At 41.5% G+C, this 18038-nt stretch overlaps 1 protein-coding gene across 4 annotated transcripts; it reads right to left on the bottom strand.

Annotated features, from left to right (window-relative positions):
* Nucleotides 1–529: 529 nt before the first annotated feature.
* Nucleotides 530–14163, bottom strand: LOC124259844. Of its 4 annotated transcripts, XM_046694058.1 has the most exons (11): nt 14023–14110; nt 13141–13174; nt 10064–10299; nt 7042–7143; nt 6518–6696; nt 4758–5648; nt 2998–4479; nt 2221–2348; nt 1489–1634; nt 1044–1103; nt 530–788 (listed from the first exon to the last, which is right to left on the bottom strand). In XM_046694058.1, the coding sequence occupies exons 3-11, from the start codon at nt 10296–10298 to the stop codon at nt 736–738; spliced, it is 3276 nt and encodes a 1091-aa protein (XP_046550014.1). In that variant the 5' UTR covers nt 10299; nt 13141–13174; nt 14023–14110; the 3' UTR covers nt 530–735. The 4 variants fall into 4 exon arrangements, with proteins under 4 accessions (XP_046550014.1, XP_046550011.1, XP_046550012.1 ...); XM_046694055.1 differs by lacking the exon at nt 13141–13174 and having other exon boundaries at nt 14023–14163; XM_046694056.1 differs by lacking the exon at nt 13141–13174 and having other exon boundaries at nt 1519–1634; nt 14023–14162.
* Between the last annotated feature and the right edge of the window lie 3875 nt (nt 14164–18038).

The raw sequence follows: 18038 nt of genomic DNA, 5'->3' as shown, positions 1-18038 counted from the left end.
CCCACCCAGTTCTAAATTCTGAACGGTCCCTAAGCAGCACAGACGTGCTCGTATTGCATTCTATAAAATATGCATTAATGTTTATTTACATATTTGACTGAGCCGCAGCGAGTGTATAAAATATCTGGTAAAATATCTAATAGAAGGAAATTAGATTCCTCCTTTTGTTTCTAAAAATAAATAAATAAAATATATATTTCTCACTAATTGTGAAAGTTGTTTCGTGAAATTTTAAAATTTAGATCACTTGGTAATAGTTTTAAAATTAATTCATGATTTAGAAGAAGTCGCTTTGCTTCGGGAAAATGTTAATTTAATGTGAAGAAAGATCAAACTGGCCTGTTTTTTTATGAGTGTCAAAGGTAAGAGTATATTGTTTATCAAACCAGGGCATCAATTCAACATACAACGGCGTGGAAACTTGAGATATGAACAATTCATTATTTCACGTCGTAATTAACATCAAGACGATGGGAAACACAGCCCAAAATACGAACAACAACGAACCCGACAACAAAGTGCGAGACATCGTATGCTTGAATGTGTTGTTGCATTTTAATCATAACATCTTTAATCACGTTCTTCGTCAAGCTCATCTCATCTTCCGAGTCGGACAGCTTGACACCGGGTGTCACATACAAGCAGGCGTGCCCTGCCTTCCACTGAAAGTCCGTAGTTGTGTACTGTACACATATCACTTGACACCGGGTGGCACACATGAACAAACGCGCCCTGCTATCGGGTGTCATCCTGCCGGTTTGGATCATCGACCGGGTGGAGGTATATCACTGTAATGAAGATTGAGTACAATTTATCGTACGTTGATTGGATGCATGTACTTCGTGAAATGTGTTCAGAATAGGGTCTAAACATATTTATCTGTGATATTGTAATCTTGGGAACCAATAAAAAGCCCAAGAACACCCCCCACCCACCTACCCACAAACACACACAAAAAAAAACCCCCAAAACAAAAAACAACAACCCAAGAACAAACCAAAAACCGACACCCCCCTAAAACAACAACTGTTATACTGGCTCACCAGGTTGGTTGTTGTTTGAGACTGGTTCTGCATATGCATATTCATGATCCTTATGGTAGTCTGAAACGAAACAACAGCCACTATTTAAATGGATTTGAAGAAGCCTGTAAAATGGTTGTGCCCATGTCCGGAATCAAACCGGGTTCTTCAGTGTAACCAGCGAATGCTTTAACCACTAGCCTAACCCACCGCCCCAGTGGGAAAAGAAAGACTGTCGAGTGAGGGGACAGTCGAATAAGAAACTGGATCTTAACACATGTCCAATTATGGCATGTCACGGAATATGTTCTTATGCGTGTATAAATCAGGTCGTATAGATGTTCATGGAGGATTGGTCCTAATCAAAGACATTTATCAGTCAATGTATTCATTCATTTCAAAACGTCTCTGACATCTTTGTTGCATCTCTTGGATGAATCATAAGCTTATCCTTATTTAAACCTACCACTCGTTATATATTCCACTATTTCCTCACTTGTTTCAAGTTTTCTGTATTTCATACACATGATGATGACGGTCACAGTGAGAAGAAGGATGATCGCTGCCTCCACAGCAACTGCAGCTATGAAGTCGTCACGGATGGGGCTGTCGCTGAAACAACGAAAGGAAGTACAGGCAACAAACTCTGCGATAGTTGTCTTCCAAATGTGCTCATGCTGCACCAAGCTGGTGACTTAGACAGGTATAGTTTAGTACAATGATGGTTGCAAATGACGAACCATTCTCTTCCCACAGAGGTTACTTGTCATATCTTCCTACGGACGTTCGTAGGAAGATATGACAAGTAACCTCTGTGGGAAGAGAATGATGACGAACTGGAAAGAGGAAGTCTTTGAATTACATTTAGATGTTATACACATAAGGGTTCTACACATGCATGGATGCCAACTAAGGTCAGTTGTTTAATGCCGCACTCGGCAATATTCCAGCTATATGGCGGCGTCCTGTAAATAAGCGAGTTTGGACCTGACAATCCAGTGATCAACAACAAGAGTAATGATCTACGCAATTGGGATACGATGACATGTGTGAACCAATTCAGCTAGCCTGACCACCCGATCACGTTGGTCGCCTTTTATGACAAACATGGGTTGCTGAAGACCATTTCTAACCTGAATCTTCACGCGTGTCAACTTATTTGTTGCTCTTTGCGGTGTAATGGACACCACAGACTTACGTAGTTTCCTGTTCTTCATACACACATCTGTCGCACTCATACTGACTGGGGCACTCGGCACTGTACGTCACTTTGGGTTCCAGACCTTCCATATTGAATGCTAGTGAGTCGCCAGTAGCTCTGCCCACCTGTGAGTGATCGTTTAAAAGGTGATCTTTAGACACATCTTGAGTGAGTGAGTGAGTGAGTTGGCTTTTACGCCGCTTTTAGCAATATTCTAGCAATATCACGGCGGGGACACCAGAAATGGGGCTTCACCAGAAATGTACCCATGTGGGGAATGGAACCCTGACCTTCTGCGTGACAAGCGAACGCTTTAACCACTGGGCTACCCCATCGCCCCTTTCACATCTTGAAACATAGATAACACAAAACACTGTAACAAGCATTACTGAATTATACTCTAGGGGGTTGATGTCAAGCAGTCAGGGTTTGGCAGAATCATGGTAAATATGACTGACGCCGCTTAAATTCCAGCAATATTCCAGCAATATCACGGCGGGGACATCAGAAATAGTCTTCACACATTGTACCCCTGTGGGGAATCGAACATTGGTCTTCGGCGTGACGAGTCTACTTCGCCGTCCCGACTGAAAGATAAATCCAGGAGCAAGCAATACGTGTTGAAGTGGTAATTCTTTGTCAAGCATATTTCACAACTCTCTATTTGACTGAAATGTCAATTATTGATTGTGACAGTTAAAACACAATAGCACAATTAGAATGAATTCCATATAATCAATTTCGCTTTCTGGATTATATAAAATGAAAATTCACTTCTTTGTATTCCAGGTCATTGGATCCGATGGCTCCTACTATCTGATAGATAACAAAGCCACTTGCGCCATTCCCATCCTCATCAAATACACGATGTTGTTTGCCGTCCCTGAAGACGTCCAGCTCAACATCTTTGGTGTAGCGGATCAGCTCAGTGGTTGAGTATTCTCGACACTTTGTGGCAGCCCCCCAACATACATTTAGAAGGCTGCTTCTGAAACCTCGAACCAAGGCATACAGGGCAGTGGTAGCGAATGGGACCCACGTGTCAATCTGATGGTGACTCGAGAGTAGTGAGGCAGTACATTCCTGTCTGTCCTTTTTCAGAAAACTGTCTGGGAAGTAACAGTTGGCACTTTTCTCCAAAAACGGTCTGAGCCATGGGTTTTCATCAGAAGAACTGCTGATGTTGCGAAAATACTGCTCAAAGTTTGGGTCAACTGGGAGATCCTGAGCCATGGTGAAGCTTCCTTTGAGGTTGTAGTTGCCTTTAATGACGTTGGTCCGTCTTGCCCAGCCCTCTCCAGATCCAAAGAAAATAAATTCTCCCAGTTCAATCTCTTCACTGAGAGCTTTCATCAGAGCTGGTGTAGTGTGTGATCGAGAGAATACAATCACCATTTTGGCTGCCCTAAACTGTCTCAGTTTATACACGATGCCCACATATTCTTTTGGATCAATGTCTTCTTCTACTGGTACGCTTTGGGCAACACAAACCCCTGCCTTCTTGGCCCCTTCGAGGACAGAATCCCGACCAGACTGGCCATATGCCTCATCAGTGTACAAAACTTGGATGTAGCTGGCTCCGACCTTCTTGGCTACTTTCATCATTGGTTGCACTTGGTCATCAAGCGAGGATGCTGTTCTCATGAAAGTTGGGTATGTTTTCCTGTCTTTTAACTTGGAGCTAGTGGATGCATAGGCTATAAATAATTGGTCCAGCTGTTCCATTGTAGATGCCAGTGGAATGCTGATGGAACTTGCTAATGGCCCTATATAGCCAATTACCTTGTCAGTAATCGCTGAACTAAAGACCCTTCCCCCAAGATGAAGTTCCCCTCTATGCAACTTGACAATTTTATCACGAATTATCAAAGGGTTATTGCAAGTGTCCAACACAACCAACCCTATGGATGTGTTTCCAGTAACAGATGCAAATTCTCCAGTTTCGCTGTTCACATCTTTTACAGCAAATACAAGTGCCTCTGCAATGTCTACGCCTGTAGCTGGTCGTAGGGGACCACACTTAAAGACGTTTTGGGAGTCTCCACTACCGGTTTGTTTGTTGTGAATGGGAACAAGAGCAACAACATAATGGTCGCCTTTAATGTGTATGATCTCCTCTGAGGGTTCTTTAACACATTCTGAACAGATGTGACCCTTCTGACAATTACCAGGAACCGGGCCACCTGTATTGCCTGATTTGTCAGAGGACTGGATTTGATCAAAGGACAAATGTAGGGATCCATTATAAGAGCCAACCTGAAATACAAAAAGAAATTATTTTTTTCTCCGACATTTTTTGAATGTATTTATCCACATGAATTTCAGGAAGACGTATGTTTTGTAACCCAACTTAAGATAACAACTTCAGAACAAAATGAAGGATATAGTCAGAAAACAAGATTTAATATTCTATTCATTATATATTTTTGTACAATTTGAAACCTTATGCTAATACAGTTTTATGACATTAGTATAGCAATAAACTGTCAGCCATATAATGAGAATTATTATTCTGTTCATCAATAATGACCTACCTTATGAAAGTTAAATTCTGTATCATTCCTCTTGTAGTTATAAACTTCGTACAAGCTCTTCTCAGCCTGCAGGTGTATCTCGCCTTTGATGAAGGAAATGTTTCCTGTCCATGGGAATAAACTAGTCATCAGATCTGAGGGTTCCAATCTGAGCTTTTCGATTTCTGCAATTAATGTTTCCTGTGATACGTCTCTCATGGCATTGCATAGTGTATTCCCTGCACCACATGTCCGACTGATGACGTTCTTTAAGGCCTGTGCCACCACACCAGTGGCCAGAACTGCATAGGAAATGAAGAGAGGTTGTTGTGTGATTTTGTAGCTCTTCGACGAGTCACTCCAGCACTTGGTAATGTCGGTTCCTGGAAGTAGATCACAACCAGTCAAAGACTGGAAGTAAAGGGATAACCAACGATTTGTCTGTGCTTCTTCGCGGAATGTTGTTGCATTTTCAAACAGAAAGTTCCAGTAAGAGGTAAATTCAGATATTGGTTCATACACAGGTGTAGGTACAAGAAGTCCCTTTGCTCTATCAAACACATCATTCTGTCCGTTCTGTAGATAGGATGGTTCCAGCGCTACCGCCTCAGACACAATCAACTGGAACTGTTCCATGTATAGATGCTCATCAAAGTACTCTAACACTCGAGTCACAGTTCGTCCTCTCCCGAAGAACACCATTCCCGAAACTGGGCTTGACTTAATGTCTAGCTTTTCTCGCAGTGAAGCAATACTGATTGTAGTGGTGATCATTTCAAACAGTGGAATGCAGATTTCCCGACGTTCAGACTCCTCTTTCAAAGCTGTTGCACCTTCAATGCTATAGGACTCATTCTCGTAGCCAATGGCAACGTAATTCCATTTCAACTGTTGAATGAGCTGCAGCATGACCTGGAATGAAAACATGTAATTTTGAGAAAAAATGTATATGCAAATATGTCGTCCGAATAATTCTAATGTGCATATGTTTATATCCCAATCTACTCCTCTGACTATTGTTTTGCTAGTGTCACTTCATAGTCTTTAAATCTACCTTCTGTCACCGACAGTCAAATACCAATTTCTTATTCAACACTAACACTCGCTATACATTCGTCTGGTTCCTTGTTTTTCAGATGAAGACGTGAAACTCTTTTGTGACCTTGACATTCGATAGGACCTGACATTCTCAAACATTTTGTGTCATTCCCATACATATGATTTGTGAATGAGAGTTTTGGAATTCACTGCATCAATTTTGTTTCCTTTTGAAAGAGATATAAGAACATGAACAACCTCCATAAACTTTAAGAGCTCACACATGAAGATCTCACTGATTCATCTGTTGAAGGAACAACACAAAGTCATGAAACGTCGTTAGAATTTACATACAAACGTCACGTCTTCGTGTTCTTCCAATGTGTAATTTCTATTTAAAGAACTCAAATATTTAACTGGATAGGTTTGGCTGGTGAATTCATCGACCCATGAAATGCAATTTTTATCTTAAAAAAGACCAAGGCCAGTATATCATACATAATGGCGTTATGTGTTAGAAGAGTGCCCCATCTGACCTCCACCTGTCTGATTATCAGAGAAACATTCATATACGTTTCATCTCATCTCTGGCGGTGAAGTTTTATGTTTAATAATCTGGAGCAGCATTGACTGGGCCAACAGATATATGATCAATATTCAGAGGATACAGAGGGCTACAGCAAAGAAGAGACGTGGATGGAGTGTTTCATTAGCATATAAATACTCAGAAAGCCTTTCCCTACCTCCACTTGGACATTGTCTGCCGCTATGACACGGTACAGATTTTTGTAGACAGTTTTATCTGTGAGACTGGCGGCTGTGGCGGAGTAGCTGATCTGTAGCAGACGATCCTCTACCGGAAGTGAGCTAAGCAGACGTGACACTGGTTGAGTTTCTGATGTGCTTTCTGGGCCAAGAACACCTGGAAATAGGATGGAAAGCTTAATATCATATCTTCAAACGCCTTCGTTATCTCCCGTAAGGTTCCTTCGAACGATGTAGCGTTTGAAACACAAAATCAGCATTAGAAATACACGAAAATGCATATTTGAATAGAGAACGTCAACCCCAAGAATAACAGTCTCAATTATCAATTATTAGACTACAGTGGGCGAAAGACATAACAGCAATGAGTATGTTTTTAACATAGATAAATAATAGAAAAAACCCTGATAAATATACTTGAGTTCGCCCTTAACCTATCTCTAGCCCTGATAATACTAAAACCATCCAAATCCTTGTACATTACTATCATTGAGTGGCTCACCAAATAGAAGAGCTGTGGTATTTTCCTCTGATGTCCTAAACATCTCCAGGGTTCTCTTCACGGCTCGAGCTGGATCTCCGCACGTCTTGGACGCCATTAGACCTTTAACATCAATTTAAATTAGTCCTCATAAAATACGTGAAAAACATGTGTCCATAACTTGTGAACCAGAAGATATGTACCCAACTCTATGGCTATTCTGACATCCATCACCAGAAGATATGTACCCAACTCTATGGCTATTCTGACATCCATAACCAGAAGATATGTACCCAACTCTATGGCTATTCTGACATCCATAACCAGAAGATATGTACACAACTCTATGGCTATTCTGGACATCCATAACCAGAAGATCTGTACTCAACTCTATGGCTATTCTGACATCCATAACCAGAAGATATGTACCCAACTCTATGGCTATTCTGACATCCATAACCAGAAGATATGTACCCAACTCTATGGCTATTCTGACATCCATAACCAGAAGATATGTACCCAACTCTATGGCTATTCTGACATCCATAACCAGAAGATATGTACCCAACTCTATGGCTATTCTGACATTTCAACAATGGCTTGACATCCATAACCAGAAGATTCAGCAAGTATTCTGACGAACCAGAAGATATGTACCCAACTCTATGGCTATTCTGACATCCATAACCAGAAGATATGTACCCAACTCTATGGCTATTCTGACATCCATAACCAGAAGATATGTACCCAACTCTATGGCTATTCTGACATCCATAACCAGAAGATATGTACCCAACTCTATGGCTATTCTGACATCCAGAAGATAACCAGAATCCATATAAGATATGTACCCAACTCTATGGCTATTCTGACATCCATAACCAGAAGATATGTACCCAACTCTATGGCTATTCTGACATCCATAACCAGAAGATATGTACCCAACTCTATGGCTATTCTGACATCCATAACCAGAAGATATGTACCAACTCTATGGCTATTCTGACATCCATAACCAGAAGATATGTACTGACCAACTCTATGGCTATTCTGACATCCATAACCAGATAGATACCCAACTCTATATGGCTACATCCATAACCAGAAGATATGTACCCAACTCTATGGCTATTCTGACATCCATAACCAGAAGATATGTACCCAACTCTATGGCTATTCTGACATCCATAACCAGAAGATATGTACCCAACTCTATGGCTATTCTGACATCCATAACCAGAAGATATGTACCCAACTCTATGGCTATTCTGACATCCATAACCAGAAGATCTGTACCCAACTCTATGGCTATTCTGACATCCATAACCAGAAGATATGTACCCAACTCTATGGCTATTCTGACATCCATAACCAGAAGATATGTACCCAGTTTATTCAAGCCGACCGTTTTGTCCGTGAAATGGAAGTAGACGGCACTGAACAAGGGCTACTTAGTTGGCAGATTTGCAGAAAGTGCTTTGTACTGACGATTAGCGACAGATCGCATTCGGGAAGTGCACCCATATGTCAGATAATGGTTTAGAGGGGAATTTGTGGTAACCAACAGACGGGACTTGTCATCATCTCCATCCGGCCAGATCTACAGGGACGACGGTCCAGTAGGCTTAGTTGTTTGCCAGCAGCAACAGGGAACAACACCTTGGCGGCGTATAAAGCCACCGTTCTTCCATGGCCAGCTCGCAGACCAGGTCACTAAACACCTGAGTGATCCATGAGGCCATAGAGGAACGGCGAGCTTCTGCGCCGTCAAGATCCACCCATCCATCCATCCATCAATCAATGTATCCATCCATATAAAGATTTTTGATTTTTGCTGTCTCGAAGGCGGAGCGATTGCTTTTGACTCATCAAAGTTTTCTCATTATGAATTTGGTCCATGGAAGTACTAAAAAACAATGTCAACAGAGTCGACTAACCACCTTTTGTAGTTCACGAAGACAAAATGGATACAGGATGGTAGTTCTCCAACATTGTAACCTCATGTGGTTATCTCATCAATGGCTTGACTATTAATTTTTGGGTCTGGTATCTGTAAAACGACTCAAATTGATCATGGCAATACCTACTACATTACCGTGCCCAGTGAAACTGAGAAGCCCATGTTCTTTGTGATGTCATTTCTACATCACCTGGTGTGGGATACTCCTATGATTCATGTAATATCCGCAATGGTACCAGCGTTAAATATATAGCCATCGAATGACCCTAACCTGTGTGTTTTATATTTAGCCACCAGACATGGGTGTACGGTTCAGCCTAATGCCCCCTTTACACTTGAGCCGGAATGCTGTCGGGATGAAAAATCCTGGAGATTCCTGGAGATTCGAACTGCATTCTAAAACATCTTACTGCATTCCGAATGCTTTCCAACTAATCGGGTCAATTATTGTAACATGCCCGGATGTTTTGAACATGTTTAAAACTTTCGGGGTACATTCGAAGTGGAAACATATTTAACGGTACTTGAAGCGCATTCTAACTAGATTCTAAGTACTCATGCATTCTAAATAGTCTGAACGTCTTCGAGGGAGAATGGAAAAGGCAAGCCACTTCAACTCCTATCAGAATGTCCCGAATGCGTCTCGAATGACTCTGAATGTATCTCGATTGCTGCTGGAATATAGGTGGAATATTCTTTAAATGTATCGAAATATTTCGATTGCGGTTGGAATACAGGACGAATGTACCTCGACTGCACCTTGTATACATTCAGAACGTCGCGAATGCTCTTCAAATAAGTCCTAACGTCATCAGAACACCGCCGAATCGCATAAAAACGTGGCCACCTGTCACTGAAAAGCATTTGGGAGTCACCAACGTCATGCATGTACTGTAAACATACATGGTGAGTCATTATGGCATTATGCCACGTTTAGCAAAACTTAACAATGAGGCTCGGAAAAAGCGTTTTCCTGTTTGAAATCGAACCCAGAACTTTAGTGTGACGAGCACACGTTTTTACCATTAGGCTACAACACCGCTCCTTTAACTACAGAAAATAAGAACATATAATCCTATCTACCTAGCTTGACCCCGGGGATGAAGTTCTGGCGATTGAGTTGTTGGAGGGTCCACCGAACGGCTTCGTGAACTTGAACAGACACACGGTTGATGCCAGTACACTGGCCGTCTTCACTTGTCTGGATAGAGAACAACCCTCCAATGAGGACATCCCCCGGCAACGTGACGACGTTCTGAGACTCCCCTGGCACCACGATGACCAGCACCAACAGACAGATTCCTGGAAGGAGTGCCATTCTGCAAGAATACAAGGATTAGATGCGTGTGTCCGATGTAATGTTTCTCAACACAGTACAGAGTTTCAAATGTTAAATTCAGCGAGGTTAAATCTACGATGACCTAACTCAGTAACTTTATCTCCAATCTACCAAGACTAAAAAGAACGAAGACTCTTTGGTGATTATACATTAAGTATTGGGCAAATTTTGCGCTCTATGTGCCCAAGTGGGACATGGTGGGCGAGCTGTCTAAGGCTCAAGGCAAGCGATCCAGGGAACTTGAGGTGGCTGGATCGAGCCCACCTGTGACCGGGTGTAAAACACCTTAGAGTCAACTTTGTGTGCAGACTCTTTCAGTGTTGTCAAAATCCCTAGTGTACAGTACACAACCCTGTGCACTTAAAAGATCCCGATGGTGGCCACATGGTGTTCAAACACCTAGATGCGTTTACAGCAACGTGCAGTAAAAAGTACTGTGACTATGTGTCCCAGTCCAGCTGTGAATGGGTACCTTGTACGGATGGGAAAGCCACATTAACTCGGTGCGCGTAGTGGCTGCAAGAGTTGTATGATCCCCGGGGAGTTGAGATTGATAATATGATGTGCCGTTTGAGATGTGCCAATGATCACATGTCATCGTATCACAATTGCGTAGATCGGTGCTCATGTTGTTGATTTCTGGATTGTCATGTCCAGACTAATTTCTTTGCAGACGGCCGTCATATAGCTGGAACATTGCCGCGTGCAGCGTTAACCAAATAAACAACAGACAAACGTAGTACAAACAAAAACAGTACATGAGATATGGTCCCGCCAGCCGGCGGATTAGTGACCACTGATCACTAATTAGCTGACTGGCAAGTATTCACCTGCAGACTCAAGATATGACACCAGTAAACATTCAATTATTGTGATTAGTTACTAGTATAACATCACTCTACAGTCTATAAGTGAACTATGTTTATAATGTGTACAATGTGCATTTGTGGTCTTGTGCATTCATCCACCATGGCAAACATCCAGGTTGACACAAATTTCATGCCAAATGGTAGACTGACTGACTGACTGAGTTTTGGTTTTACGCCGCTTTTAGCAATATTCCAGCAACATCACGGCGGGGGACACCAGAAATGGGCTTCACACATTGTGCCCATGTTGGGATTCGAACCCGGGTATTCGGCGTGACGAGCCAACGCTTTAACCACTAGGCTACCCCACCGCCCCCCAAATGGTAGAGGAGATCAATGCTTGATATTTAGGGGTTGTAGATTTAAGATCAAGACAAGGAGATCAGCTTCTATCCACTGGAAGTGTGCTCAGAAAGACTGCCATGCTACAGTCAACACCAAAGATGGTCTATTGACATCAGACCGTGGCGAACACAACCATGTTGTAGACAGACAGATTGCTATTTACAAGTTCGTCCTCAGTTTGAAGGTCATGGTCCGTCGACAACAAAAGCTGATACCTTCAATTTATGAAGAAGAATTATGAGGTGTTGTTATTTACAGTCAAGCTGATATTGGATAATTGTACATGTTGAACGTCTTATGGTAAAACCTCTTATATAACTATGAACACATATCGTATATCAAAGTTTCTATGTTTGACGCAAATATCATACTGATCGAACAACACCGATCCAGCCATTATTGAGAAGATTCCAACCTTCAACAGCATCAGAAGTGGCACTTTACCGATCCACCGCCTCCTTCCGGCAGCGATCAGCAGTTGACCTCCTAGACTCCTACACCAAGACAACATCTGGGGAGGAATTTCTGCTTTCATTCGATGGCGACAACGACAAAGTCCTCATCGTTGCCACAAATGAGAACCTGGCAGAAGCAGAAGTGTGGTTCAGTGATGGCAATTTGGCAAATGTCGATCACTTTTTGACTCAGATATTCACTATACATGCTTTCGTTGGGGACAAGACGTGCCCCTTTGTGTATGGCCTTCGCCAAATAAGAAGCAAGCAATGTATGATCGCTTCTTAAGACTGTTGAAATCTGAAGCCGTAGCTAGAACCATCAACCTAATTCCAAGTCAGATCTTTACTGACTTTGAGTGTGCCGCCCAGAATGTCTTCCTTACCAGCTTTCCTGAAGCACAACTGGTTGCCTGCATGGTTCACTACACGTAAGCCGTCTGGAAGAATGTGCAGAAAGTTGGTTTGGCTAACGCATACGAGGACAGTCCAGATGTCAGGCTGCCGGTGCGGAGAACCATGGCTCTTCTCCTGGTTCCTGTTGCTGACATCAGCGACGTGTGGTTTGATGCCATGGAGCATGCCCCACCCAGTGAGTCAGTTGACAACATCACAGATTACGTCACTTCTTACTGGGTGGAGGGAGACCACGGGAGACAATGTGGAACCATTGCACCACTGAAGGGCCGAGCACAACAAACCACGTCGAGGGCTGGCATAGGAAACTCAGTGTTTTCATTGAGAGCCACCCCAACGTCTTCAAGATGATAGACTTTTTCAAGAAAGAACAGGCATACACACAGTCGTCTGTTCTGCAGCTCCGAGCTGGTGCCAGGTCACCACCAAGAAAGAGGCGGTACATCGAGGTGGACAAGAACTTGGCACCTTTGAGGCCCTACTTGAAGCTGGTGATCTGACTGCGCTTTAGGACACAGATGGTGTATCTCGTCTCGTTGGCTATTAATTTGTAATATCATGTAAAATGTCATGTATTAATAAATATGTTCGACATATATTCTGTCACAGTCATTTCTTAAATTACAAAACTTACAAGACCAAATAACATAGTAACCAATATATCACAGTGACCGATTAGCGTGGGCCAAGAGTGCATGTGACCAAATTTCACAGGGAACAAAATAAAAAGCACACCTTTTGTTCTTGGAGATGATCTCTTTCCACTGATCTGGAACTGCAAAATAAAGCTGCGTGGTGAACGGGAATGGTGGGATGGGAGCATGATTGTGATTTGATACCTGGTGGGATGGGGAGCAGTGTGATTTGATACGAAATAGCCACTGGCCCGCCAGCCCGTGGCTAGTAAAACTCCAATCGGGCCAGTAAATCACAATTCCGCAATCACTGACCCGACTGGCTAATGTATTTTCATGGGGTCATTTTGTAAATATATCACTCTCTCTGACTTGTTAAGTTATCACACACTTTTAAATCATGCAAGATTATGGCATGATAAAAATATTCATCATATCAGCAGCTTAACGATGAAACCCGTGTCATGCCGACAATATCTTATTCTCAACTATTTTAAAAATCCTTTGCTTAGTTTCCACATTCAAATTTCGGGTTTGTCAATTATTTTGTGGGCTAGTAACTTTCAGGCATAGCTAGCCCGACTGACTGGCAAAATGTAAAACTTTCGCACACTGGATACCTCAGACGGACCAATCAGACTCGAGTAATTACCTAGTTCGTGGAAGAACGCACAGAGTACGTCGCAATACGTATTCTATTTCCTTGTTAACGTGCTTGTGAATACGGTAACATGAAAATAAACTAACATACTTGAAGCTATAATAATACCTGTGTTCACTACCGTAAAAACTATTACTAAAACAATCATAGTTTGCCGACCCCATCTTAGGTAACATTTTGTTCATGCCTCCGCGAGTACCTGCAACATTATCCATGACCCAGCTGCCCCATCTCACCGTATACCCCGGTGGCAGGATCAGGTCAAATGTATGTTCGTTCCATTAAACTATGGAGCGTGATCGCCTCACCTGAACATCTTACCTGGGTGTCAAAAATTTCTGCCCTTCAAAATCCACTACTGAAAGACCTCGTTTGTCCCACTTCACAACACTGACGCTAGTCATCTGAGATTGAACAGGAAGATGATTGTATATATTTCTTAGGTACAGTGGATGTAACCCCTTGTCTTCTTTCTAAACATCGGTGTATCTGTTCAAGCATGGGTGGTCATGCGTGCGTCCTCTTTGTGGTGTTTGTAAAGGATATTGGCTTGCTCTGCATGAGGTCTCATATGAAGAACGCTGTGGGGGCTCCACAATAGTGAAACATGCAATTTCAGGACATCAAACACTTTTTTTAGTTAAACCAGAGGATGTTTAAATAAGCTCACAAAATCAGGTTGTTTTAAAGGCTGACTGACTGAGTTTGGTTTGACGCCGCTTTTAGCAATATTCCAGCAACATCACGGCGGGGGAACACCAGAAATGGGCTTCACACATTGTACCCATGTGGGGATTCGAACCCGGGTCTTCGGCGTGACGAGCCAACGCTTTAACCATTAGGCTACCCCACCGCCCCTGTTTCAAAGGACTTTAAAGAGAAATTATATCAGTTTTAACTAACTAGAACGCAAATTCGTGTGTGTGTGTGCGTGCGTGTGCGTGTGATCTATCTCAGTGGGCTAGCACTATAGACCGGCAACTGTTTAAATTTTAGTACAGGTAGCCGCAGCCGCACACGCATACGCACACGCACACCAACATGAACACATTATCCTCGGGTTTCTTGCGTTATGGAGGTGTACTTTATTACCGTCTGATGTGGATGGTTCTGGATAATTGGGTATTTCCGTTTTAAAATACTATTGAGAATTGGATTAACGCGACAGGTTTTATTATCTGGTCCTATACTGCAGTATAAGTATTTAACTAATGCATTATCCGTGACACATGTTGATGACGTAAAAACATGTATGCCATAGCCTATTAATTATGCAAATTAGATATGCAAAGTAGCTAACCGGAAATGAGACTCTTTTCGCCGGTGTACGCATTCTTTTTCGAAAGCTAAATATCACTGAAAATATACTGACATATTATGTTATATTAACAAAACTTTATATTTAAATTTCAAAATCGTTGTTATTACCGTTATTAGAAGTTTCAATGATTCTGCAAAACTCCGTTCAGTTATTTTCGTAAATAATCAGAAGAATCTTTTTTGTTTCAGCAAAAGAATATGTCACTCGACAATGGAACACGTGTATCACTACGCACAATGTATTTGCCATTTTAACAAACACTCGTGATGAATCCTCTATGTCTCTGAGTGTAGCATGACGCTGATTTTACAACCCGCTTCCCCAACAAGCGAGGATTTGTCACAGGATACGTCATATGTGAAATAGAATTCTCCTGGTCACGTTCTTGGCTGGCCAACACAACACCCATGCTCATGGATTTAACCATAACGATAACGATGCATCACTTTTCCATACACAAAGCTATGATTGATAATGCTTCACCAACAACGTTCTTTCTTGGATAGAAACTAATTCACAATTCAGTTATTACACCCGTGTTAATTAAGGAGAAAACAATAATGGTTAGTTAAAAGTGTTTATTCAATGGAAAATGTACAATCATACTATAAAATCAATGAGCTGTTTGTGTTTACAATTAATTTTGAAGTACACTCCAATCAAATCATGAAGATGGCCCAAAACATTTATGTTTGAACAACTTGAATAAAAGAATGGATTTTCATGTTGTAAAGTTGTTTTAGCGATTTACGTTGTTGTGATCAGTATAAATTATACACGAATAATTCTGGGTTCGTTTGTAACAGGCTACTGTTATAAAAGTGCAAGAACAAACTATGAACGCAAGTTCTTTCCAGTTGTTGGACAATATAAAAGACTACGTACGAGGACAAACTGTAAAAGTGTTGCTTGTTCAATGTGGCCTAACATAGGTATGATGACCATGAAATATCATATTGTTTGGAGTTTAGAAATATGTGGAAATCTTTCTTCAACAACAGGTAATGTATGTATAATAAAATACATATTTCATACTTTCAATATTAACCACAGTTAACAAATGAACGAATGACTACTGTGAGTGTTTCTTTTACTGTTTGAGTAAATTTTGCTTTTACATAAACATGCGAATCATTTGTGACTTGAATAGGAAATCAAATAGTCGAAATTATGTAACAAATGGAACAGTAGAAAAAAACCCAACATGACAAACCCCACCCCCCCAACAACTAAATCAAACAGAACATAAAAAAACTCGCCACAGCCGGAAACCCCCCAAATTTAGATTATTAAAAACTAACAAAAGAAGCAACAACGGCAACAATACCCCCCCAAAAAAAACAACAACCCCAAAACAAACAAACAACAACAAACAAACAAACAAATACAAATACCAAAAAAACAACAAAAAAACACACACAAAAAACCAAAAAAAACAAAAAAAAAAACCTTTACGTTTAAAATCATAATCTCATAAAACAAACTTAAAAATAAAAACATAATCATAGGAAATCACCTTTGCTCCTTACTATATGATGAGCATGTGATTAGAAAAATACAAACATACAATCATACAATAATGATACCGGGCTTTCGTGAAGAGAATGGCTATAAGACGTACAATGTGCGAAGCCCAATTTTGCTGTCCCCCGCCGTGATATTGCTGGAACATTGCTACAGGCGGCGTAAAACCATACTCACTCACAAATACATGTGTTTTTGTGTTGCCAGTTTACTGGCTAACAATTAACTCTAACAGTTGTCTGGGCGAGTCCATGGATAATCACCTGGACAACGCTACCGCTCCGGGAGACATTCTCATCTTGGTTGATGCACTGCCGTCAGGTAGGTTTCTGTAGAGGAGAACATGCTAAGTCAGAACTACAGATAGCTTTTTGAGTCATTGAGTTATGTACTCGCTTGTGTTCATTTCAGTTGGGTATCCTAACTTTCCTTTGAGTAGCCAAATATATTGTACCCATGTCACTCGAACTCAATAGCGTATTTTGCCATTTTCCATTTATTGTAAAAATATAATAAAGTTTAAATGCTGGTTTAGGTATTAGTTATTTATATTGATCTGTAATGTGAGAAACGACAAGAAAGACTGTAAATTGCTAAGTTCATATGCTGAAATAGAACCTCTCAATATACCTTAGTTACTGACCGCCTCCGTGGTGTAGTGGTAGAGCGCCCGCCCGAAGAGCGGAAGGTCGCGTCATACCAAAACACGTTAAAATATGGTACTTGTTGGTCCCTGCCTGGCGCTCGGCTTTAATGGGTACAACAAGGACTGGTCGGCTCGGAGTCAGTATGATGTGTCTGAGTGGGGTATTCATGCTACACTGCGGTATGGTATCTCAGCGGGCTAGCACTATAAAACCAGCTTCAGTCTGGGCTAGTACAAGCAGCCGCACATACACATACACACGCTTGCACGTCGTCATATGAGCGAAATATTCTCAAGCACGACGTTAAACCCAATTTCACCTCACCTCAGTTATTTCATCTATCCACCGGTACGCAAGCTAAGATTTGACATTTTTGTGTGTGGGCTTGTAAGTTCAAATTATTGAGTATTTACAAAAATTCAAGCGTACTTGTACGCAATAGACTGAATAGGAATTGAGTTCTCACATAAATATTTGCGTAATTTACGCAGATAGTTACGCAGAGAGTTGTATACTCTCCAGGGAGTTGAGATTGATAATACGATGTGCCGTTGAGATTGACATACAATGATCGAGGGAAAAAATACCAGCGCCTTGAGCATGCACTAGCTGCGTGGATATGTGCGCTATATAAATATCCTATTGATAATAATTATGATAATAGTAAAGTATGCCCTGCGTTGTCCACATCCGGGTTCGCCTTACATCTGGAGTGGTGGGTAGCATGGTGGTTCTCTCGTCATGAAGACACAGGTTCCATTACCCTAACAATGTGTGAAACCCATTTCTGGTGTCACCCGCACTGATATTGCTGGAATTTTGCTTAAAGCCGCGTAAAACAATAA

Source organism: Haliotis rubra, unplaced genomic scaffold (assembly GCF_003918875.1).
Source record: "Haliotis rubra isolate DU_JTF1 unplaced genomic scaffold, ASM391887v1 Scf74, whole genome shotgun sequence".
Lineage (NCBI taxonomy): Eukaryota > Metazoa > Mollusca > Gastropoda > Lepetellida > Haliotidae > Haliotis > Haliotis rubra.
This window is presented reverse-complemented; position numbering and strand designations above follow the sequence as displayed.

Excerpts from the sequence above, each read along its gene's own strand:
- LOC124259844 (XM_046694055.1), bottom strand. The coding sequence starts at position 14,105 with ATGACTAGCGTCAGTGTTGTGAAGTGGGACAAACGAGGTCTTTCAGTA. Across the intron at positions 6,697-7,041 it reads TACCACAGCTCTTCTATTTG|GTGTTCTTGGCCCAGAAAGC; the intron begins GTGAGCCACTCA and ends TCCTATTTCCAG. Across the intron at positions 4,480-4,757 it reads CAGAATTTAACTTTCATAAG|GTTGGCTCTTATAATGGATC; the intron begins GTAGGTCATTAT and ends TTTGTATTTCAG.